This window comes from Trichosurus vulpecula, chromosome 4, assembly GCF_011100635.1.
Source record: "Trichosurus vulpecula isolate mTriVul1 chromosome 4, mTriVul1.pri, whole genome shotgun sequence".
Lineage (NCBI taxonomy): Eukaryota > Metazoa > Chordata > Mammalia > Diprotodontia > Phalangeridae > Trichosurus > Trichosurus vulpecula.
The window spans coordinates 193594088-193620541 of NC_050576.1; the positions used below are offsets into that span (position 1 = coordinate 193594088).

The 26454-nt window shown below is 42.5% G+C and overlaps 1 protein-coding gene across 1 annotated transcript in view; it reads left to right on the forward strand.

Annotated features, from left to right (window-relative positions):
* LOC118846982 (corticotropin-releasing factor receptor 1) overlaps nt 1-26454 on the forward strand; it is a 103930-nt gene that overhangs the window by 37191 nt on the left and 40285 nt on the right. The window contains exon 4 of the mRNA XM_036755636.1: nt 18817-18901. Within this exon, the coding sequence (XP_036611531.1) occupies nt 18817-18901 (85 nt within the window). The remainder of the gene's footprint in view (nt 1-18816; nt 18902-26454) is intronic.

The following is a 26454-nucleotide window of genomic DNA, read 5'->3' on the forward strand; positions in this document are numbered from 1 at the left end:
ACTCAGCCATGATGGAGAAATGTTTTCTCCAGAGAGACCATGAGAGTAGGCAAGCATGCAGTCAACCCTAGGTATAACTCCCTTCATGTATTAGGCATATTCCTGAAGAGTTCTTTGCATGGGTTTAATTTTCTTTTCTAATTTGAATCTCATTTTAGATGGATTGGGGGCAGAAGTTCACTTTTTAAAGGAACCATTCAGGGAATATTTTCTTCAGTAAATGGGCATCTTCCTCTCTTCTCTTTAATTCATTGTGTGTGGGTGGGTGGGTGGGTGTGCGTGTGCACGCACACACACACACATGAATGCATGCACACCCTAAATCATGACTTCCATACATTGGTTTTGCAAACATTCAGTGTAATTACCAGGGAAAATAAAAACATAAGGGTCTTCTCACCTTCTGCCCATCCTAAGGACAATCTTCTGATAAAACCCTCCCTATTCATCTGGAGCTAGGTGGCTTGCTAGGGACTATCTTTGCCAAACATGAATCCAGTACAGCAAGCACTAATTAAGCTCCTACTGTGTTCTAGGCAATTTGCATAGTGAGGGGATAGGAACTGGACCAGTGATTTCTTTAATATAGGGAATTTCAGGACGAGGAAACTCTCCATTTATACAAGGCAACACCTCCTTTGAAACTTATAGGGTATAGAGAACTCCCTGATGAGATAACTTCACCTACTCATGCAGGTCAGCACCTCCTCTGCAGCATGCAGTCTTATAAAAATACAGAATTGCCTAGCACAGAGGTCCAGAAGTGGGCCTTCCTTTAGTTTTTGTATGGCTAGTGAACTAAAAATGACTTTTACATTTTTTTAAACACAATAAATCTTTATTTAAAAATGCAAAAACCATTCTTAGCTCATGTGCTTACTTTGACCCATGCGTTGAAGTTTAGGCTCTGCCCACTCAGGTACACCAAAAACTAGTGCAGTTTCATGATGTGTTGTGGCAGAACCATCTCAAAGAATTCAGAGTCAGACCACCTCTAATCCAAGTATAGGCATTTATTGAGATTGATACCTCTCATGAAGAGAGCTAAGTTCCAAGAGGAACCAGCGACTTCAGAGAAAGCAAGATGGATTTTTGTAGGGTAAAGATGCAATTACATGATGGAATTTATGAATATTAAAAAGACAGGAGAGGTTTGTTAAGGGATTAGGTAGGTAATAGGGGAGGGATCCCAGCCACAGTGGAACTGTGTATGCAATTACCCACAATGCATACAGAAAAACCCATTGTGGGGGGGTGTATGTATGATAATGATATTATAATAAACCTCTCTACATCATAAGTTCACTCTACGTCAGTTCTTTACTATTACTGCTCAGGTGCTTACTTAGGGAAAGTCCCTTCCATTGTTTTGGGGTCCACATCCTGCTTGGGCATCCTGGTGGTGCTGCTTTCTGATTGGCTGAGTATTGTAGTCCTAAAGCTAGATGGATGTGGTTGTGGTTGAGTACATGGACACACTTGCTATTTCTGTGGGAAATATGAGGAATGGGTCTGGGGGCAGTGGCTAGTTAGAGGCAGTGGCTGGGATCCCATCACATGGACATGCCTGCTGTTCTGTGAGAAATATGAGTTCATGGGCACACCTGTTGTTCTAGTGAGCAGTGAGGCATATATGAAGAAGTTAGGATATTGGGGGGGTGGCTGGTGAGTGCCTAGGTAGGGGTAGTGGGCCTGCTGTTCAGTGGGACCTATAAGGAAGTTAGAATACTGTGGCTGGAGGCAGCTTTATTGGGATTCCATCACATAGGTTACAGTTTGCTGATGCCACCAGATTAAGTGACTTACCCAGGGCCGTACAGCTAGTATGTGTCAAAGGCAAAACTTGAATTCAGGTCTTTATGGCTCCAGATCCAGTTCTCTGTCCCCTATTCTATATTGCCTCTCACATAGAGACAACATTTTTTAAAAGATCCTTGCCCTCAAAGAGCTTAGATTCTGTGGGGATACACATAACTGATGAGTATATAATTAAGGACAGGAACTGAGGTTTTGCTTTTCTTTGTATCCCCGGTATTTACTTAGCACAATGCCTGCATGTGTTGTTTTTCAGTCATTTTCAGTTGTATCCAACTCTTCGTCATCAAATTTGAGTTTTTTGGGCAAAAATATTAGAGTGGTTTGCCATTTCCATTTCCAGATCATTTTACAGATGAGGAAACTAAGGCAAATAGGGTTAAGTGACTTGCCCAGGGTCACAGAGGGAGTGTCTAAGGCCAGATTTGAGCTCAGGAACATGAGAGCCCAGCACTCTAGCCACTGAGCCACCTTGCTTAATGGATGCTTATTGATTGACTAACGCTATCATACCTGAGCCGCTGGTACAATGCAGGTGGTGCAATGGCTAGATCGCCAGACCTGGAGTCAGGAAGACCTAAGTTCAAATCCTCAGATACCTGGAGAAATCAAATGAGATAATATTTATAAAGCACTTAACACAGTGCCTGGCACATAGAAGGTGTTTAATAAAAGCTTAGTCTCTTTCCTTCTTGTGATTTGTAGCCATATGGTGTCCCTAGAAGAACCTTTTTGACAAATTGAAAAGCCTGGGTTTTTGGAAGAAGCCTGTGGTTGCGAAAAAGCACTGTTGAATTGCCCAAAGGCAATCCCTCCCACTCTCCTCACTCCTTTTCAGTTCTGAGGGGCTTTCCATGCTTGGCCGTATCCACCACACTGCCACTCTAAAATCTCCGGTCTTCTTAAGTAAGAGTGGCCCCGAGTGAACTGGAATCATCAACCTTTCAGTCAACAGCTGAATGTGCTAACAGATACCACAGAGACTGCTGCTGATAATGTCACTCACTCGATGGTCCCGAGTGCCTCCACGTACGCCGTCTCATTTGATGTGAGCTACAAAAGCTCCAGGCTGGCATTTTAAGCCCTCCAACCTTTCCAGACTTATTTCCCATAATCCTTCCTCTTCTCTCCCCCTCCCCCAATTCCTGCTGCCACTGCTTTCATAAAGCTCCCACCAATCTTTCTGAACTTACTTGCTATAAACCCCCTTTCATACCCTCTCTATTCTAGACAAACTGGTCTGCCAGCTGTACTTTATAAGAAGAGAGGAAGGAAGGAAACAAGTATTTATTAAGCTCTTGCTTTATGCCAGGCACTGTTATAAGCACTATACAAGTATCTTATTAGATCCCCATGACAACCCTGGGAGGTAGATGCTATTATTATCCCCATTTTACAGTTGAGGAAACTGAGGCAGACAGGTTAAGTGACTTGCCCAGGGTCACATACCTAGTAAGTGTATGAGACAGAATTTGAACTCAGGTCTTCCTAACTCCAGGTCTAGTACTCCATCTACTGTACCACCTCCAGACAGAAGCTCTTAACCTTTTTTGTGTCTCTGGTTTAGGTATTAGGACTACATTTGTCCCATAAAATGAGTTTGGTAGAATGATTTCTTTATGATTTGGGAGGGATAATTTGTACAGTATAGGTATTAATTATTCTTTTAAAATTTGATAGGATTTTCCTGTAAATTCATTTTGACCAGGGTTATCTTTTCCCCTTTATAGCCAATTCAGTTTATGAGATTACATTATGTGAGATCTCTCTTTGGTGTTCTGTTGATTGACCATTCAATATGTTTACAGATAATCCCCTTTTGAATCCTAAATTTGCTAGCATAGAACTGTTAGATTATTCTTATTTTGGGGGGGGGGTTGTGATTTCATCTTCATTTTTATTTGTTAATTGATTTTACTCACTATTTAATCAAGTTAGCTAAAGATTTATCAATTTTGTTAGTCTTTTCAAAGAACCAGATCTTAGTTTTTTTTGTTTTTTATCAGTCCTATTATCTTTATTGTTTCAAAATTATTTATTTCTCCCTTAATCCTCAAGATATCTTATTGTGCTTATTTGGGGTTTCTAAGTTTTAAAATTGCATTAATCTTCATTCTTATTTTGTTAGCATATGTTTTAGGGATTTAATTTTCCCTTTGAGGCCTACTTTAGTTACATCCTGTGAATTTTGGTATATTTTGTCATCATTATCCATCTTTCACATGATTATTTCTATCATTTGTTCTTTTACCCACTAACTAGTTAGGATTTCATCATTATATCTCTATTTTCTAAATCTGTCATTTTTTTCTTGAGTTCCATGTATTAACGATTATTGTGTTGTGGTCTCTAAAATGTATCTTTAGTATTTCTGCTTTTTAAAATTTTATTCACAATGTCTCTTTGCTCTTATACATGGTCTATTTTTAAGGGTTCCATGTTGTGATGAGAAATATGAGATTTCTTTAATGTTTCATTCAGAAAATTTCACAGATCTGTTTAGTTCTAAAGTCTCCAACAGATTTCTGTTAGTTCTGGGTTTTTTTCCCTTTTAAAAAATTTCCTATTGGATTTGTCTAGCTCTGTCTGAGAGAGGAATGTTAAAAATCTCCTATTTTTATTGTGCTACTATCTTTGGGTTTGGTTTTTCTTGCAATTCAGTTGATTTTTCCTTTCTGAATTTAGATGCTATACCATTTGATGCATATAAATTTAATATTGAAAATGATTTCAAGCATATTGCCTTCTTTATCTTTATTGATAACTGTGAATTTTTAGTTCTGTTTTGACTGATTGTGTGATTGCTGCTCCAACTTTTTTGCATCACCTGAGGCATGATAAATTTTGTTCCAGCCTCTCATTTTAATTCTGCGTGTGTTTTTGCTTTTATATGTATCTCATTTAAGCAACAGATTTTAGGGTATTGTTTTCTTAACCATTTTGCAACTTTCTTGTTTTATTGGAGTATATTTATAAGTTATGAGAGTTAGGTTTGTGTTTTCCTTTACTATCGGGATTAAAAATATTTTTTTCGCATCCCTTTCTTCTAAGTCAATACGTTGTGCCTATGGTTTTGTTCAAATTACTTTGAAGCAACTTTATTTCAATAGGCTCCCTTCCTGCTCTAGTCCTTTCATTTGCCTATCATCTTCCTGGTATGGAGATTTTGCTTAAGTCATTTATTTCTTTTTATTTTTTTAATTGTTTTTTCCCCTTTTTTGTTCCGTCTCATTCCTCTCTCAGTTAACTGGTTAAGTCAAAGCACCCTCCTTCTCCCCTCCAGCCTCTTAAGTTTGTTAGTTTTGTTTCTTTGGAGACTTTTTCTAAGAAGTTTTTCTTTGCTTTGCTCTCTTTATTAATTCTCTTCCCTTCCAAGCTATTCAGAAACTTCATTCTCTTATTCATGGTCTATAACCTTATTTATTATTTAATTACTCTGTGTTCCTCATAGAACTAAAGCTTCTGAGTTACCAGGTTTGGGCTTCCTCTTATAATTCATTTCTCTATTACTGCCTTTATTGATCTTGCCCTATCATTCTTTTTCTCCAATGTGCCTTTTTCTTAGAAGTATCAACTTGTGAAGGATGTAATGTTGGCTAAAAATAGCACACCTAGTAATAGCACACCCTGTTCTCAAATCATAGGACCCAATTCTACTCTCTACTGTCCAAGGGATTGTTCTCTTTCTTAATGGCCTTGCCATCTCATATTGGGCATGTTCCACAACCATTCCAGGTGACAGTACCCTCTAGTAATTCACACATTCCTTCTTCTGGGTCAGAATGTCATCCATGGAGCCACAACACTCTCTCAGAGAAAGTGGTCAATCAGTAAATTTTTATTAAGTGCCTACTATGTGCCAGGCACTTTGCTAAACACTAGAGACTCAAAGAAAGGTAAAAGATAGCTCCTGTTCTCAAGGTGCTCACAGTATAATGGAGGAGGTAACATGGAAACAACTATGTACAAATATGTCATATACTGGTTAAATTGAAAAGAAACAACAGGAGGAAGGCACTAAAATTAAGAGGGCTCACTCAAAGCATCAAAATCCCCAAAATTAGGATGCTGCCTACTTTGGCCATAACCATACTCTCTTTCCCCTCTTTAACAGGACACCTTTCCTCACTAGGGTGAGATTCCCCCCTTTCATTCTTTCCAAATTAAATTCTTTCATTCCTTTCTGTCTCCTTTTCCATTCTCCAGTAACTTCTCTTCTTTGCTAGGAATTATTTTCTTTCTGTTCACCCATGGACTTTGTTAAGGTTGCCTCCCCCACGGAAAACACCCGTGTATCCTCTACCTCCTTGTTCTCCATTTATGTATTTTTCTATTCCCAAACTCCATCCCACAAAATACAGTGACTTACTTGTAGTGGACTTGTGAGTATCCACTATACTTCACTTCAGTTCTTCCATCTTTGCTTCCATTTCTTTAAATTCTCCTTACTTCTGTACCTCTGATGCCCGACTGCAAATCAGCCTTTGCCTCCTTCTGTGTTGGAGGATTTAGGGTTTGCTGGCTTGGATCCTTGCCCTGAATAGCCTCTGAGGGGACAGGACTAACTCCAGCTGGGTTTCAGTCCCTTTTTGTTTAACCCTATTGCCGCCTGACTATTTGTTAAGATGCACAAATAACCAGATCAGACATGTCATCAGAGCTGTTGAGTTCCAATGAAAATGTGCATCTTTTGGTTTCATATTAAGAAGTTATCATCTTGAACTTTGCCATAACTCACAAACTAACTTCACTTTGGCTAATGCCTTCCCCATCTTCCCTTTGATTACCTTGTTTCTCTTCCTTTCCTTCTCCAATTGGGCTGAATCAGTGTCTGCTGCCTTTTGAAGAATGGGAGGAGAGCAGGGATGGTACTATGGACAGAGTCTTTGCATCATTAAAACCTAATTCCAGGCCCCAGGTGAAAGAAAGGCAATATGTTTTCAGTCCTCCCCTACCTACTACCACATGTGCAAGGTTGGGCAGAGTCAATGTCTATCATTTGTTTTAGGGGTGGGGATGTGTTGGCAGGATTTTTGCACTGAGAGAGAAGTCTCTCAATAGATGCTAGGCACAAGTCTGGGGATTAATTTCTGAGACCATGCCAGGTATATGGATAATGAGACCTAGAAAAAGTGTCTAATCTGCCTCTTGTTCATCCTGTAACCTGGAACTCTCTCTCTCTGTCTCTCATTTTTAAAAATTTACATATGTGATGTTCCTTCTAGAACTGTCCCCCAACCTACACTTGCAGGTTGGGTCTCCAGGGGACATGACTACTCCAAGGTGCTAGTATTCTGAAGGTCTACGCTCTTAAAATTATAGCTAATGATCCCCCCAAACTTGTTCCTCAGATCTGACTCCTACCTTGACTATTATGCACAGACTCCTACAGGGCAAGTAGTTATGCTTCAAAGAAATCCTCCTCTACTCCCTAAATCCCACCCACCCAAGTGAGGAATGATTCCCTCTCAAGTGCTAGGTTCTTCTTCCATGGCTGGCTCTCTTCTTTGCTGCCAGTGGTCATACCTCTAGAGTTGTCTCCTGCCACTACTGCTCCCTAGGAAATGTATCCTGCTTTTCAAAGGGCTATCAGAGCCAATAGCTAGATGCCCTGCATTTCCATCAAGCTCAACTGAAGAACTTCTGATAAAGAGATAATAGAATATAGACACTTTTTTTCCTTTAAGACTTTAACACCTCATTGTCTCTCTTATTTGCCCCTTGCCTTCCTTAATTCATCAGCTGGGAAGGGGGAAAATCAATTGAATAGGGTGTCCTGATCATCTCCCACACCATAGGTTTGATCTCTCACAGCATACTATGCTAACTTGTGCACCTGCATCCCTTAATAAAATATAAGCCCTTTGAGGGTAGAAACTAGTTCATATATTGTTTGTCTTTGTAGCTCCAATTTCTAGTGTAGTACCTTGTACATAGTAGGCAAATAAATGCTTATCAAATCTAACTGAATAACCTTGTGAAGTAAGGATCATGCCATTGTTATCCCCATTTTATAGAGGAGGAAGTTGAAGCCCAGAGAGGGGAAATTTGACTGGCTGGTTTCTGGCTCATTATCATCATTGCTAACATTCATAGAGAACCTATTAAGTGCCAGGTACTGTGCTAAGCACTGTGGAACTATTTCCTTTGAGCCTCACAACAACCCTGGGAGGTAGAAGCTATTATTACCCCACTTTACGGAAGAGGAAACTGAGTAACCTCATGTTGAATGATAATGAAGGGGTGACAAGGCTGCCCTCTATTCTTGATGACCAAGGTGGATTGCCCGGGTTGGTGATCTGGAATCTCTCCCAAACCCAGTAGCAAAGCTAGTCCCTAGAAAGAGAGGGTAACAAAACAAATGAAGCTAGAAATGCAATCCAGCCAGCCTGGCCGTCAGTCCCAGTTCCTCCTCTCCTCTTGTTTCTAATTAACCTTTGTGGAGGTGGGCAGCCCTAGGTGTTCTCTCTGCCACCCTCCCCCTCACTCTGCCCTTTCAGACCAGCCCTGAAAGGTTAATTACCAAATCAGCCCATCCAGCGAAATTTTGTCTCTGTGCCTTAAAGACCAAATCACGCTTTGGCAATGTGGTTATTTATGGCGTCTAATAAGCATTTTTCGGAGTGATTAACCTTTATGCCAAAGTCACGTTGGGAATCTTGAGCTCCATGCTTGTTTGCTGTGCCTGAGGGACAGCCCGAGGCAGGATGTGGCAGGTGCAGAGCTTGTGCAGCTGTAGGCTGTGCCATCCTGGAATATCAATGGCTTCAGTCCAGGGCCTCCCGACCCCCACTCCCATCCCCTCAGCCCCATCTCTACCCCCCAACCCCCATCAAACTGCATCCTTCTTAGGATCACAGGATTTCAGAGCTAAAGGAGAGTTTTGATATCATCTAATCTAAACAAAACCTCTTCGTTTCATAACTGAGGAAATTGAGGCCCAGAGAAGTCAATTCATTTGCCCACAGTTACATAACTCAAACACTACAGAGCTGGGATTTGAACCCTGGCCTGCTGAGTCTGTATCCAGTGTTCCTCGCACTACTTGATGCTGATCTTTGCTTTACTGTGGTCATATGTCTCTTACAGTTTCTAAAGCACAGGGACCTGTCCTCAGTTCCTTCTCTCTCCCTTGACACACCCTGCTCTCCACCATAGTAGGTGCCCTGTGAACTGCCGAATCCAGAGGTACTGTTGTATCATAGGACTTAGAGAAAAAAGACCCAGGTTCCAGCTCCAGCCCTGCCCTGGATCTAGCTGTTTGACGTGGTGGAAATCAGCTCCCTACCGTGATCCTTAGTTTTCTCATCTATAAAATGGGCATAAACTGTTTGTGAGGATCAGGCAGAAATAATGGATATAAATAGGGAGCATTTATTTATATAGCTTTTTAAGGTTGGCAAAGCACCCAACCTATGTTATCTCACTGGATCCTTATAACAATACCGGAGGGCAGGCACCATTATCATCCCCATTTTACAGATTCAGAAACCGAATCCAAGAAAGGTTGTGACTTGCCCAGGGTCACACAGCTAAGTGTCTAAGTCAGGATTCAATCTCAGGTTTTAATGACTCAACGTTCCAGTGAGTTGCCTCATGTGTACTTTGGAAGCTGACAAGTGTTAGGTAAATGTCAACTCTTACTGCTGTTAAATCCAAGGCTTGCTTATTCTCTGGTCTTTGGAAGTGGGTGGAAACATTGTGGACTGGAAGTGTGTGCACTCTTTCGGTGCCCTCAAATCTTTCCTCCCCCACCCAGTTGTTAGGGGTGTCTGTCTTCTGCCCCTGCCCCCAGCATCCCTCAGTCCCCCACCAGCACAACATCAGCTGCTCGAGGACAAGAACTGTTTTATCCGTGTCTTTTTATCTCGAGCACCTAGCATTGTGCCTTTCTTGTACTATGCCTTTAATAAATGTTTATTGAACCACATTTCCTCTCTTCTGGCCTTTGCCCATGTACCTATAGCCCTGTGGATGCTGCACAGATACTAATAGGGTTTGTAGAGGGATTCTTATTTACTCATGGAATTGCATTATTTGGTTACCAGAGTTCTTTCCAACTCTGAGATTCGTGGTAATGTAATATATCCTAGGTGCTTTTGCATTTTAAATAGGGAGTCTTGAAGATCGTTATTTCTGATTCTTCATGACCCCACTTGGGGTTTGCTCGGCAAAGATCTACAGGGTGTTCCTAAAGTCTGGACACATAGGCAAAAATGCATATTTTCAAGAAATGAAATGATTGAAATTTTCAACAACGTTTTATTTAATTGGAATATTAACAAATAACATCTTCAATATGACTCCCATCATTTGTGATGCAAAGGTTCACGTGCTTTACAAGATTTATTTGAACTCGATGCAATAACTCAATAACTTCACATTGCTGTCAGTTTTAGCACATTCACTCTTGGAATATGAATAGGAAATCATAGGATGTTATTTGAAGTTGAAGATGTTATTCGTTAATGTTCCAATTAAATATAATGTTGAAAATTTCAATCATTTCATTTCTTGAAAATATGCATTTTTGCCTATGTGTCCAGACTTTAAGAATACCCTATGGAGTGATTTGCCATTTCCTTCTCTAGCTCATTTTACAGATGAGGAAACTGAGCCAGAGAGGGTTAAGTGATTTGCCCAGGGTCACAGAGCTAGGAAGTATCTGAGGCCAGGTTCGAATTCAAGGAAGATGAATCTTCCTGACTCCAGACCTGGTACTCTCTCCAATGCACCACCTATCTATCCTGTTCTTGAAGACCGGAAAGGCTTTAACGTACAAGGGAAGGATAACAGGCAGTCGGACTGATCACTGGGAGAATGTGTCAGCCTGAGAACCTCTCAAATCAAGCTAGCTAGACGGCCTGTAAATGTTGCTAGCCCTGGACTCAGACTGGTTTCCTTGTGGTTTGCTTCTGCCCTTGGAGGTATGCAAATAGGGCAAGAGGGAGGGCCCCCTACCAAAAAAAATTTGTGTACAGGGGACATGGTTTCAAAATGGAAACTTTCCCCTCCCCCTCTAAGAGGCTAGCTATATGGTCCTTCACTCTTACCATTTGCAATTCATTGATTACAGGCCATGGATTTTTCTGGCCATAAAAATGTGCCTGTATAAAAAATGAATATTAAAAGCATCCCTAATTGTACCCTCCATGTGTTGTGCTACTGGCCCCCTGTCTTACCTACACCTAGTCCTAGCTCTGAACAAAGGGTAAGAATTTGTATAGAGTCCAGGAAGTCTTTATTGTACGTCTAGCTAGGCAGGAGCTCTGGACATGCCATCAGCTGAGGCCTCCTGAAGGCATCTAACATTTTCTGATGTGTGGTGGGTGGTGGGAGGTTAAGGATAGGTTCTCTCTGTTGAGGCAGCAGACTCTGAGAAAGACCCTTCTCTCTGCTCAGAGACCACAAGGAAGGAAATGAGAAGCTTCCATCCGTCTTTGCCTTGGTTTTTTGTTTATGAAATGAGGATAAACACTAGAGTTATTTCCTAGGGAGGAAAACCAGGGAGGCTGTGATGTTTAATTTCTGGTTAACAAAACGTTAGAAGTTCCTTAGAACAAGAAAATCATATGGGCCTGCTGTAATATATAGTACATATGGATGGTCCAAAAAGGAAGAGAACTTGTCATTGTGTGACAATGTGTGACAATGTGTGACTTGACATTGTGTGTAATGGCTCACATGCTTTGTGGCTATCGTCAAGTTATTATTATTAATTATTATTAATAACTAACACTTATACAGCACCTACTTTGTGACAGGTGAGGGTAGCCAGGTGGCCCAGTTGATAGTCTGTTGGGCCTGGAGTCAGGAAGACTCATCTTCCTGAGTTTGAATCCTGCTGCAGATGCTTACTAGCTGTGTGACCCTGGGCAAGTCACTTCACCCTGTTTGCCTCAGTTTCCTCATCTGCAAAATGAGCTGGAGAAGGAAATGGCAAACTACTCCAGTATCTTTGCCAAGAAAATCCCAAATGGTGTCATGAAGAATTGGGCATGACTGAAAGATGACTAAGCAACAATCTATGAGGCACTGTGCTAGGTGCTACAATTATCTCATATGATTATGCTACAGTTACTATCTCATTCAATCCTTACAACAACCCTGCAAGAGAGGTATAATTATTAATTCCACTTCACAGATGGGGAAACTGAAGCTGACAAAGGTTAAGTGACTTGTCCAGGGTCATAGAGCTAGTAAATGCCTGAGGCTGGATTTGAACTCATCTTCCTGACTCTAGGCCCCAAACTCTGTCCACTTGCTACCTAGCTGCTCCAGAACCAGAGAAAGCCTTCAGTATCCTAGGACATAGAATCAAAGGATAAAACTATCCAATTTTCCTCTCCCTGACAATGAGTAGAGAACAGAGAACGTGAGTATAATGAGAGGAGACATGGGTATATCCAGAGAGACAAAAAAAACACACAAAAAACCAGAGGTACTGTGGAAAGAACACCAGCTCTGATGTCAGAGGACCTGAGTTCTAATCCTGTCTCTGTTGCTACCTTGGGCAAGTCACTTAACTTCCCTAGGGTTCAGTTTCCTCATTTGTAAAGTAAATCTTAAACTGAATCCCTTCCCCCTCAGGATGTAGGATCTATGAGAAATCATAGAAAGTTACAACTGGAAAGGACCCCAAAGGTCATATGTTCAGCATCTCTTCAGGTCCGGACGCCTCCAACTCCTCAGCGGCCACAGCTACTGAAGCCCCTGGAAAGAAAGTGTCAGTGTCAAACTGTTCAGCCTCATAAAGGCATGTGGCTTTATCAGCAGAAATAACATTAAATAAGGTGAATTACCATCTGCTTTGCTGTCATCCCCTACGCATCATGGGATCTTTCCAGCTGACTTGAAGCTGAAACCTTCTATGTTTCCTATGAAACATCCTCCCCCTATTACTATGTAACCTCCTCCAGGGTAGGGAGTGTATTTGCTTTTCTTTTTTATTATAATTAAGATTTTTTATTTTTAGTTTACAACACTCAGTTCCACATAACTTTGAGTTCCAGATTTTCCTCACCCCCCCCCACCTCCCTCCCCAAGACGGCATGCAATCCGATATATCTTCTGCATATAACTTCGCATTGAACTTATTTACACAATAGTCAGGTTGTAAAGAAGAATTATGACCAATGGAATGAATCATGAGCAAGAAGAAACAAAACTGAAAAAAAAACAAGAACAAAAATAAAAGAGGAAAAAAAATTAAAGGGAAAAAAATGGAGAGCATATAGTATACCTCAATCTGCATTCAGACTCCATAGTTTCTTCTTTGGATGTAGACAGCTCTCTCTATCATGGGTCGTTTGGAGTTGTCTTTGAACCCTGTATTGCTGAGAAGAGCCAAGTCCATCAGGGTTAGTCATCACAGAATACATATATCTGTGGTTGTGTATAATGTTCTCCTAGTTCTGATCCGCTCACTCAGCATTACATCGTGTAGGTTTTTCCAGGTTATTATGAAGTAGGTATCTTCCCCATTTCTTATAGAGCAATAGTATTCCATTACCTTCATATACCACAACTTGTTCAGCCATTCCCCAATTGATGAGCATCCCCTTGATTTCCAATTCTTTGCTACTACAAAAAGAGCCGCTATAAATATTTTTGTACATATGGGTCCTTTTCCCACTTGTGTGATATCTTTGGGATACAACCCTAGAAGTGGTATTGCTGGATCAAAGGGTATGAACATTTTTATAGCCCTTTGGGCATAGTTCCAAATTGCTCTCCAGAATGGCTGGATCAGTTCCCAACTCCACCAGCAATGTAACAACGTTCCAATTTTCCCACATCCTCTCCAGCATTTATCATTTTTCTGTTTTGTCAATCTGACAGGAGAGATGGTATTTGCTTTTCAATTTGTATCCTCAATGCTTAGCACAAGGCTTGGCACATAGTAAATACTTTTTCATTCATTTATCGTAGATCCGCCCCAGTATCAAATGCCTCCGCATTTTTCTTTTCTAATTCTATTTTCCTCTTTAAGAAGAAGCCCCTCCTTTCCCCTGGTCCTTGACTTAAACATGCTTATCATAGATTGCTAGTTACATAGCTGAGGTTGCCTCAGTCCAGTATTTACAGGCTGCCTCAGAAGACTTCTTCAGAACTTATTTCGGTAACAGAATTTGAAGCTACAAAGTTGTCCGAACATTTTGACCAGCCAAATAAACCAAAGATAAGAAACCATTCAACTATTTTCATTATTTTTTGAGGGAGAAATGAAAATTTAAAAGTGGGAATTTAGGGAGGAACAGAGTGCTTGATGTATATGTTCCTCAAGATGCATTGCACCTAGTAGGGACTTTCTTCTCAGTCTCTTTTGCTGGTTCATCATTCTTACCCTGCCCCCCAACTGTTCTTGTACCCCAAGGCTTTGCTTAGGCTTTTTTCTTTTCTCTCTTCACATACCCACTGATAATCTCATTAGCTTCCACATGTCCACTTGTCATCTCTGAGCATATAACTACTAGATCTATCCTGTCTCTCTCTTGAAGGCTCTCGAAATCTCCTATCACCAACTCCTTGTTGGACATTTCCAACTGGACGTTCCAAAGACATTTCAAACTTAAAATGTTTAAAGCAGAACTTATTCTTTCTCCCAATAACTAACTGTCTTCATAACTTCACTGTTTCTGTTGAGAGCACCACTATCCTTCCACTCACCCAGGTTTGCAATGTCAGAGTCATCCCTGGGCTTTATTCTCTCTCAACTGCCATATCCAATCAACTCCTAGGTCTTGCTCTCACTTCCTTCCCAGCACCTCTCACATCCATTCTCATCTCCCCACTGACAGGGTCACCACCCCAACTGCATGGTCTCATCACCTCTCACCTGGACGATTTTAACTCATCTCTCTGCTTCCTCCTCCTCCTAACTGCCAAAGTGAAATTCCCAAAGTGAAGGTCAGATCATATGGCTCCCTTGTACAGAAAGCTTCAGTGGTTCCCCCTTAGCTCCAGGCTAAAATAAAAAACTCCTCTGTTTGGCATTTTTCATATTTTGTCTTCAGCCTACCAGGCTTATTACACATTTCTTCCTTTCATGCACTTGACAATCCGAACCCAATTGGTCTTAGCTTTCCTCACACAGATATTCCATCTCCCCCTTTCTGTGCCTTTGAATGGGCTGTTCCTCCTGCCTGGAATGCTCTCTCCCTTCCTTCCCTCTTCGCATCCAGAGACTCAGCTGAGCACCAATATATGAAGCCATTCCTAATCTCTCCCAGCTGCTAGTGATCCCCACAACAAATTACTTTGTATCCAGTTTGAATATTTAAAAAGGCACCTACTATGGGCTAGTCGCTGCTAAGCGCTCTACAGTTATCTCATTTGATCCTTACACCAACTCTGCAAAAGCAGCTGCTGCTATCAGCCCCACATTATGGTTGAGGAAACAGGCTGCAGAGTTCAATGAGAAACTTAAGGTCACACAGCTGGGATATTTCTGAGACTGAATTTGAACTCAGGTCTTCCTGACTCCAGGCTCGGCGCAGTATCCACCTAGCTACTTTTATACCTTTATACACCAACGTTACAATAAGATTTTTATCTGGGTCCAGTGGGGCTGGAGGTGATTTACCTCCCTTGTTTTCCACTAAGGAGTCCCTCTCAGCTCTGGACTCACATGTGTACAGACTGTGTGCACAGCTGAGGAGGGGCGGGGGACTACCCAGAGTTTGCTGCATCATATCAAAATGCCAAATCCTTTCAGGACTGAGCTATCTGTTTCCCTGGGAGTGGCCAATGCACAGGCTCATCGCTCAATGGGGGTGAGCTCTATAGAAGGCAGGGTGATTGCTGTTTCACCTTCCTGTCTGCATATACACATACACATAAATATACATCCGCATGTTGTTTCTCTTCATTAAAATAAAAACTTATTGATGGCAAGAACTGTTTCATTTTTGTCTGTATCCCCATCACGTAGTATAGTGCCTGGCATACAGTAGGTACTTAATATATGCTTGTTGAATTAAATCGAGCATAGCTAGGTACTCCATTCTGCCTAGAATTCATAATGCCCTCTGACCTTACGCACATCTTTGTTGTCCACAACTTTCCCTACCATGGTGCAATAAGCTGGGGCTTCTCCATGACCTTCATTAACCCTGGGGGCTCAGCAGCAGCCAGGGTAGTGAAGGGATCCTTAGAAGCAAGAGATCACAAATATTCCCTGGAATCCAAGGGCAGGCAGGCAGGCAGGAAGCACAGGCCCAGATCCCCAACACATTTATCACCAACGAGCAGGGTGGGCATGTGTGAGCACACTGGGAAGTGCCTAATTAAAGGGAGACTTTGAACAGCACTACTGCAGCTGGGAAGGGGCAGGGCTGAGCTATAATGAGTCTCTAATATTAGCAGAAGGAACTCAGTTCTGCCTGCCTGGTGGGGTGGTGCTGCTCTGCTCTGCAAGGAGGGAATCCCAGGGGAATTGACTCTTTAAGAAGAGTCTTCCTTTCCCCGGTAGATCTGCTCTGGGAGACAATATAGTTGGGGAGGGGGAAAGCACAGCTAGAAAGTGACAGAATTTCAGGCACGAAAACAAAAAAGAAAACTGTCAGAATCCCTCCCCCTGAAAATGAGTGGGGAGAAAGGAATATGAGTGTAATGAGAGGAGATGTGGTTATATCCAGAGAGATGAAAACAATGTGGTACTGTAGAAAGATCATCACTGGCTCTGAGGTCAGACAATCTGGGTTCAAACCTAGCCTCTGCTACTTATTACCTAAATGACCTTGGATAAGTCACTGAACTTTTTTGAGTCTCAGTTTCTTCATTTGTAAAGTAAAGCAATTGAACTAGATAGGCTTTGAGATCCCACCCATCTCAGGGTGTGAACACAGTCTACACGTTTGTGGGTCCAAAGCTGAGAGGGGGTCCTTAGTGGAGAACAAGGAAAGAAAATGACCCAGCCCCACGGGGCCCAGGTACAAATGAGGAGAGGTCATAGAAAGTTAGAGCTGGAAAGGACTCCTAAGGCCATATGGTCCCGTTTTAGAAGAAGGAAGCTACGGCCCAGAGAGGTGAGATACTTTGCCCAATTTCACACAGCTAATTAATAGCAGAGCCAGAAGAATTTAGTTTGGTCTTTTGACCCTTATATGGGACTGCATCTCAAATTCAATTCAACAAACATAATTCTTCTGGAAAGTGGGATTTAACAGCTACTTTAGCATCATGGTTTAGTCCTAAATCTTGGAAGAGAGATGAAGAGCAAATATTCCTAGCTAATCCCCCTAGGAATAGCTCTCCTTTATAGACATAGCCCACAAGCTCCGAAGCACTTTCCTCTCTCTCATGCAGGCATGAGCTCCATTTTACAGATGAGGAAACTGAGGCTCAGAAGTGAAATCACAAGGTCACACAGATAATAAGTGCCAGCACCTGGATTTCAGTCAAGGCTTTCTGCCTCCAAGTCCAGGGTTCTTTCTACTACCTCCCACTCCCACAAGAAAAATCTCTGTGCTATGGTTCCTCCAGTTTGTCAACAGCACTCCCTCTGGCAGGCCCCCACCCATAGCTTCCTATCAGAACAGAAGCAGGGCTTTGATGTAAGAACAAAGGATACTAAAGGGGGAAAAATAGAAAAAGGAAAAGAAAAAGGGAAGGTTACAATGGATAGAGAAGAAAGGGAACAAATATTTATTAAGCACCTACTTTGTGCCAGGCACTTAGCCAAGCACTTTACAAACATTATCTCACTTGAACCTCACAATAACCCTAACAGGTAGAAGGATAGGATGCGGGGCAGCTAGGTGGTGCAGTGAGTAGAGCACTGGCCCTGGAGTCAGAAGGACCTGAGTTCAAATCTGGCCTCAGACACTTGACACACTTACTAACTGTGTGACCTTGGGCAAGTTGCTTAATCCCAATTGTCCTGCCTTCCCCCTCAAAAAAAAAGAAAGGATAGAGTGCCAAACTTGGAATCAGGAAGACCTGAGTTCAAACGCTGCCTCAGACATTTACTAGCTATTCAGCCTCATGCCAGCCACTTAACTGCTCTCTGCCTCAGTTTCCTCAACTGCAAAATGGGGATAATAATGGCACCTACCTCCTATGGTTGTTGTGAAGATCAAATAAGATTCAAAGTGCTTTGCAAAACTTACAGTGCTCCATATATGCTAGCTATTGCTATTATCATTATTATTATATTCAGGATTCCCTTCACAGCAGTTTGATTTTCTCTGCTCTATCCCAGGGCAGTTGGGTATGGCACAGTGGATATTCAGTGGGGACCTAGAGTCCAGAAAACTCTTCTTCCTGAGTTCAAATCTGGCCTCAGGCACTTGCTAGCTGTGTGACCCTAGACAAGTCACTTAACTCTGTTTGCCTCAGTTTCTTCATCAGTAAAATGAGCTAGAGAAGGAAATGGCAAATCACTCCAGTGTCTTTGCCAAAACAAACAAACAAACCCAAATGGGGTCACAAAGAGTTGCATGTGACGGAACAACAACTAAAGCTGTATCCCAAGCTAAGTCTTAAGTTCTCACTCACTTGGCAGTTTTTCAAAAGACCAAATGCATCCATTAGGATGCTGTAGGATCTGTAAGAAATGGGAACCTAGGGCTGTGCTTTCTGCCCACTGCAGGATGTTTACTTTCCTTACCATAGAGAATAATTTCATGCCCCATGCTGGACTTTTGGGGAGGCCTTTTCCAATGGAGGGAGGATAGCTGACTGTTTTGCACTTGATAAAGTACGCCATTTTGGCTTGGGTACATAGAACTTAAATGTTTAGAGGCAATGTGGTATAGTGGAGTGAGCCCTGAGTTTGGGGTCAAGAGGACCCAGGTTTAAATTCCAATTCTGCTACTTGATGTCTGTACGACCCTGGGTAAGTCACTTCTAAATGTGCATCCTCATCTATAAAGTGAAGGCATTGGACTAGATAACATCTGAGGTTCCTTCTAGTTTCGGCTGCCTTGTCCAGAGTGGGCTCTCTGGGAACAATTGGAGTATCCTAACCATGTTTCTCTTTTCTCATGACCCCTACAGGCCCTTCTTCTGTGGCTTGTACCAGTCTCAGCCTTACTCCAGGATCAGTACTGTGAGAACCTATCTTTAGTCAACAATACCACTGGTGAGTACCCCAACTGCTCCCTAAACAGCTTGCACCAGAGTTGGAGAAATAATGGTGCAAAAGCCATACCTCTTAGACCTCCATGTCTTGGGGAGATTCCCTGTATACACACACACACTCACACACACACACACACACACACACACGTATACATATATATGTATATGTATATGTATAGATGTATGTATGTATATGTGTATATATATGTGTGTATACATATATATGTATTTGCCAGAAAAATCTTCACTCAATGCCATTTTCATCATGTCCCTCCCTAGCTTAAGAACCTCAGTATTATTCCCCATTGCCTAATGTATCTAATTCAAATTTGTGAGCCATCTCTTGAAGCCCTGATAATTCTCGAAGTCCATCTCTTCTTTTTGCCCATATTGAGGCATTACCCCATCCTACCAACTGATAGCAGGAATAGGCATTCGAGAACTCTTTCTCTTCCTTACCCCAATCCCAGCCTGGATGCTGACCTCTCTCCACCATCTCTGTCAAAGGTAACCCAAAGCCCCACTCCAGTTTGACCCTTGGGCCCATTACTCCCTTCCCAAGTCATTGGTCAGGGACCATCTGCCCTGCCATGGCTAACCAAGGTCCACGTGGTCTTATCATCTTCAAGGCTTCTCCTACTGGACCCTTAGTTCCACCTGGCCCTTCTATTTGCCATGAAACCGAACCCTCTTTTATGTGTCGTCTCCTTTAATTAGAATGTGTTTGTGTTTGTATGCCCTGCATTTGTCACTCTGTTTGGCACAAAGTGCCAAACACATGCTTTTCTTTTCCATTCCATGAAAATCATGGTCAGGGCTACCTTTCTGAATTGTACCAGCAGAGCTTGATTCTGATTGCCCAATCCCACACAAGGGTGCCTAGCCGTTGGGTACCAGGCTTATGTATCAGATGGGAGAAATAGAGAGATGTGCCACCTAGAGGCAGAAAAAGGGTGGGAGCAGTGGATGAGAGAAGGAAGGGTAACAGAAGATTGGTCTCCCTTGTACCCAATTATTTAATAAATTTTTATTGAGTACCTACAGTGGGTGGAGCACTGTATGGATTGTAATGGGAGAGAGACAGAAGAAAGAAGAAACAGAACCTGACCACGGTCTGATGGTGGCAGCAGGGGAGGACAACTTGGGGAGGGAAGAGCAGAAGGTACATACCTGAAATAGCTTAGACATAATGAAGATAAACACCATGAAGTTAATCTCTGTAGTGGGTTTTTTATTTCCGAATTGATTAGTTTCAAGTAGGATGTCAATAAGTACAAAATCCTTTCCTGCTAACCAAAGAAATGAGTGCTATATGGAGGTAGAATGAGGGATTTCTTAGACTAGGAATGGAAGTGATCTAGGAAGACTTCCACATATACTTTACATTCAGTCCTTATAACAACCTTGTGAGATCAGCAGTACGAATATCATTCCGATTCTTTTTACAGATGAGAAAATTGGACTCAGAAAAACTAATTTAATGGTAACTCATTGCACTAGGCAAGGGAAGAGGGAATGATATAAACAAAAATTTGGAGGCAGGATCTACCAAGTTGTGTACAGAGAATGAACAAGCAGTGGCCCATGGTTGAATGAGTGGCTTCAGTGTGGACAAAAGGAAAAAAATGGGCCTAGAGAATCATCGAGGGCTCAGCTGATATGTGAAGGAATTTGGATGAGACATATCAGGCCACAGGGTGCTGCTGGGGTTCTTGAGTCAAGGAGGAGCATGAGAATGGCATTGGTAGGCATGTATGAAGAGGAACAAGAAGCAATGAGTCCCTCCAGGAAATGGAGGCCTCCTAATAGGAATAGCCCTGGTGACCCATGACAGAAGGAATGGCTGGTCGGGCTCCATTAACTCATTTGTCCTTCTCCTTAAAGAAGTCTATTCCATAGCTTACTGCCGTAGGTGTCAACTGTCCTTGGAGGTGGTGATAAATGGTGTTCATTCCCCTGTGATTTATATTCCCTACTCCCTCTTCTCACCTCACCCCCACCACTGCCTCCCTCCCTCAATCCAAAACTGGCTTTATGGTGTGCAATCGATCACCCTCTGCAGAAGCCTCTGATCAGGTGCCATTTTTCTTCCTCCCTCCCCGGACCTGTTCAGACCAATGGGCACAGGGAGAGACAGATGGAGAGTATGGGGAGCAGAGAGGGACATTGACAGATGGATGGTCAGTCTGGCTGCCTAGTGACACCAAGACATTGGTTTTCTGTGGGGAGTCCCCATCTTCTTTTCACATGGCATATTCCAGGACCAAGGAGAGCACCACTGGGAAATAGACTGGAGTTTGAGCTCATCTGTCTATCTGGCACAGTCCACATAGGTCACAAAATTATAAAATCATGTAATTGTAGAATAATAGCATCGGAACCATGGTATGTTATATAAGCTCGCATTTACATAGGGCTGTAAGGTTTACATTGCATTTTGTATACCTCTCTTCATTTGATCCTCACATCTGTGAGGTAGATGGTATTTGTATACCCATTTTACAGAGAAAGAAATTGAGGCTGAGTCCAGGGTCATACAGGCATGAAATATCATCATGGAAAAGAAAATCCACTAATTACAATTTAGAATACAATCAAATAAAAAGCTTTGTTCCATACATTGTTACAAACCAAGGCAGAGAAAAGCAATAGTTAGAACATGGAGAAGTGTGTTTCTGTGAGGCAAGCAGGCTTCTAAATATGAACCATTTTCCACAGGTATTTATGGAATACAGAAAGGCATATAATCAAGCTGCAGTCACAACTGATCAGCCACTGACCTTGGGGACAGTGGGGGACAGTGGTTCAAGGGAAGGAAAAGAGACTTTCTACTTTTTTAGTCTGTTGTTGGCCTCAGGGATCCAAGACAGGTTGTACTCCATGTTTTGTTCATCCTTTGCATACAAACTGGGGTAAAGGAAGGCAAAAATATAGAGGTTAGACATGGCTGCCTGTTTAACATTGACAGGAAGGCTTAGTCTAAGATGGAATTATTTATGCCAAGAAAGAAGAAAACATAGTGTCCAGCTGGGTATGAAAGACAGGATTTGAACTCAGCTCTTACTGACTCAAAATCACAGTGATCTACCCACTGCCTCATGCTTCCTCTGCAAATTAATACCTCATTAAGTTGGAAAGGGATCTTGGGAGGTCATTGGGTCCAGCTCTCTGCCTTTAGACAAGTAAATTGCCTAAACTAATCAGGTCCAGTTATGTTAACTGTAGAACAGATATGCATCCAGAGGGCCCAGTCTGTCCTTAGTGGGATGATGAACTTGTCAATTCTTTCCAATTCACTATCCCTGAGAATGGTAGTGGTTGAGGTGGTTTTGGGGGTGACTGATGGTTCAATCTGATTGCCAAAGAACCCCAGGGAGTATGATAGCAAAGAAGAGACTCCCTCTGCCCATAGAACCTGGATTACAAAGTTTCCCCCTCATCTACTTTATATATTGCCATGGTTAAAGGTTACCCACTTAGCCCTCTCACTGTACCCTCCAGCCTTTCCTACCACTAAGAAAGAGAACAGAACCTTTCCTACTGACAGATGAGTGACAGAGAAGGGCAAAAATGTGGGACTAGAATTAGCAACCACTCTCTGTGATCTTTGGCCTGACCTCTAAGACCTGAAACATACTCCCTACTGGGAGACAATGAATGAGAGGCAGCTTGATTATAGGTCATTAAGCCATCCCCTTTCTCCTCTCTCACAGTCATTGCCCTCCCACTTTTCTGTGGTCAGGTAGTGCCAAGTGTTCTTGGCCAACTCTGATTGAATGCTCACCATATGCCATGTGTGGAATAGAACACTGCTGATATATGGTCCCTGCCCACAAGGAGCAGACGAACGTCTAACTCAGAATTTCTGGGAGCCATGTAAAGTCCAAGAATTGTGCCCCAGTTCTGCCCTACTGCTCAGATTCACAGAGCCACTTCATGGGGAGATGATTTCCTGGGTTTCCAAGACTAATTCAAAACAATCACAGCAATAGTTCAGTCGGCAGCATTTCCTGAGGATCCGACTGTGAGGGAACTGAACACCAGGTAGGATTGGATCTGGCCCATTTTCTTGGGGTTGGAAGCCTATTACAGAGTAAAGGAACTCTCAATGAGGGTGTTCTGGGGCTTAGCTACGAATGGTGGACCTTTCCAGCTTTGGTGGAACGATTTTTTTAAATCCCACAGAACACCCTCTAGGGACCTGAAGAGGGCCAAGACCCCCTTAGGTCTTAGAGAAAATTCGAACAGAGGATCAGAAGGAGATGGATTAGGACCTTTCTTGGCATTCATGTTGTTTCCATCCCCAGGCAGGTCATAGAGCATAGGTGTCTTGTTGCCTTGTCTCCCTGCCATTGGTCACAGTAAGACTACTACTATCTAGATGGGTTGGGACCAACCTTGAGTTTGAAGACTCAAAGCTGATCTAATTGGTAGCATTCAGAAACTCTAGGAAGCTTTCAGCTTAACTTATTTTTTTAAATTGTGTGTTTAAATCAGGCCTGCACTCGCCTGTGGCACACCAAAGGACTTCCTCTAAGTACAAAGGCAACTAGGGTTGAGTGACTTGCCCAAGGTCACATAGCTAGTAAATGTCCTCTACATTTTTCGAGGGCCGCCTGAAATCCTTTGTCCTCCTGTAAGTGGCCTGAGGGCCATAAGTGGCTCTTGGGCTGCAGGTTGTGCGTACCTGGTTTAAACCAAACGCATCTCCCATCTCCAAGCTTGGGATAGAAGGTGAACTAGATATAGGGAGGAAATTATTCATCCCTTCTGTTCCTTTCGATTTGGAATCCATGACAACATGGGGCAAGCTCAAGATTGCCTTTGTACTCCCTGTGAAGAAAAGGGGCTAACACCAAAAAAATTATAGTTGTAAACAAAATTAAAGTGGGCCTGTATAGCATATAAATGCTTTCTTATGACTTTCATAGCAGGTAGTAAAGGTTCCACTTTCAAGTGATTCTTCTCTACCACAGTGATACCTTTAAGCTACTCTATGCTCCAAAAAGTAATAAAACTAAATTAATTTTTAAAATGTTATTATCAAATTAAAACCTTTCAACAATTCAGTCTGGTCATCCCCCAGTTGATATGGATTAGGGTTGTTGTTGTTATTTCGTTGTGTCCAACTCTTCATGACGCCATCTGGGGTTTTCTTGGCACTTTGCCATTTCTTCCTCCAGCTCATCTTACAGAAGAAATGGAGATAAAGAGGGTTCAGTGACTTGCCCAGGGACACACAGCTAGTAAATATCTGAGGCAAGATTTGAACTCAGGAAGACCAGTTTTCTTGACTCCAGGCCCAGCACTCTACTCACCTACTTGCCCCATGGATTAGGGTAGTTTGATCGTAACTGACTTTAGCATTCAGTATCTAGGGCTCTCTGTAGCCACCTGATATGACATTGAGTGTTTGGGGGGAGAAGGCAATTATGTAATAAATCAACAAGTGTTAATTAAGCACCTACTATGTGTCAGGCTAGGGCAGCCAGGTCAGGAGTCAGGAAGACTCATCTTCGTGAGCTCAAATGAGACCTCAGATGCTTACTAGCTGTGTGACCCTGGGCAAGTCACTTTACTGTGTTTGCCTCCATTCTTCTTCTGTAAAATGAGCTGGAGAAGGTAATGGCAAACCACTCCAGTATCCAGTATCTTTGCTAAGAAAACCCCAAATAGGGTCATGAAGAATGGGACACAACTGAAATGACTGAACAACAAACTATGTCAGACATTTGCTAGATGAGGGGAATACCAGTTCCAAGAATAAAATAATCCCCAGTCACAATGAGCTTATTAGGCAAAGACAGCATTAAAATGTTTTCAGCATAAGGATAAAGTTAAATAAACAAACAAATGAATGAGTGAATGAATTTGAGAGGGAGGGCGCTATCAGTTGGAGGAATCGGGAAAGACTTCATGTAGAAGATGGTGCCTGAATTTCATCTTTAAAGAAGAGAAGGACTCAGAGAGGCAGATTTAAGGAGGGAGAGCATTCCAGGCATGAAGGATGGCCAGTGGAAGGGTCTGGAGATGGGAGATAGAGTGTTATGTGTAATAGAGATTAGTCTCTAAGAGGCTGGATCAAAGAATACCATAAGGAAAGAAAGTCAGGAAGGTCATATTTATTTATGGCCTGCTCACCACAGGCCAACCTTACCAGCACTAGTTGAGTGTGAGCAGACCTGCTTTGAAACAGCAGCAGGACTCCAGGCTTTATTGGACACAGTATATCTGGGGGTAAGGCTGAGAGTTGGGGGTGGGGCTGGTTGAGGAGCCTCCTGCCTAGTGAGCGTTCTGGACTGCTGAGTATGGGAGGCTTATTTACAAGGTTGGTTGAGTTTCATTCCTGAAATCTTCTAAGGCCAGATCAATATGGAAAAAACCTGAAATCCCCATCACATCCCCTGTGGCTTGGTATTGAGGGAAAAATGTGTATTTGTCTCAACAAGACTTTGCCCTGTTTTCCAAGGCGCTTCCAGACAAACAATGGAACCCTGCAGTTTCTGAGTGGAGAGGGGAGTTAGCTTTGCCTCTGTGATCTTTAGGTTTAACTGATCAGTCCCCTGCTTGCTCTGCCCCTCCCCCACCCCACATCCCCTACATCTAGGAAGCAGAGCCATTTTGGCACTTCTGTCTCTGTAGCTAGTCCTATATGTCCTGGATATCTTGGTTTCCCTATAGTTCTTTCATCTCACTCACCCTTTCCATTTCTCCTGACCCCAATTTCTTTCTCCTTTTCCTCCTCTTTTTTCTATATAATTTTTCCTTTCCTCTGCTTTTCCTCCTCCTTTCCCACCTCTAAATTTCCTTCCTTCCTTCCGTACTCCCTCCTTCTCTTTCTTCCTCCCTCCCTCCCTTCCTTCTCATCTTCCTCGCTTGCTTCATTCCTTCCTTCTTTACTTCATTTTCTCTTTCCCTTCTCCCTTCCTTCCCTCCTTTGTCCTTTCCTTCCTTTATTTCCCCTTCTTCCTTCCTTGCTTCCTTCTTTCTTTTCTTCATTCCTCCCTTCTTCTTCCCTTAATTCCTTCCTTTTTCCTTCATTCCCTCCCTCCCTTCCCCCTTCTTTCCTTCATTCTTCTCTTGCTTTCTTCTTTCCTTCCTTTATTCCTTCCTTCCTCCCTTGCTTCCTTCTTTCCTTCATCCCTTCCCTCTCTTCTTCCTTCCTTCTTCATCCCTCCCTTCTTCCTTTCTTCTTCCCTTCCTTCCTTCTTCCATTCCTTCTTTCATTTCTTACATCCTTTCTCCCCCTCTCCTGCTATTTTTCCTTCTTTTTTCTTTCCTTCCTTTCTTCTACCCCATTCCTCTGTAGTCTCAGTCCTCTCCCCTCTCTGAACTCCTTTTTTTTCTGACAGCTCTATGTTTTGCTCTATTCAGATGGTACCGCTGAGCTGGCTCCTGGCTCTGTCCACTGCCTAATCAGCAGGTACCCACCCTTCTGAAGGTCTCTCCATCTCTCCCAACTCCCCAGTCTGTCAAAGGAACAGGGTTTAGGCTGCCCAGAGGGTAGGAAGTCAGGCTGATGTGTTTATGCGCAATATTTTGAAATCCTTGTGT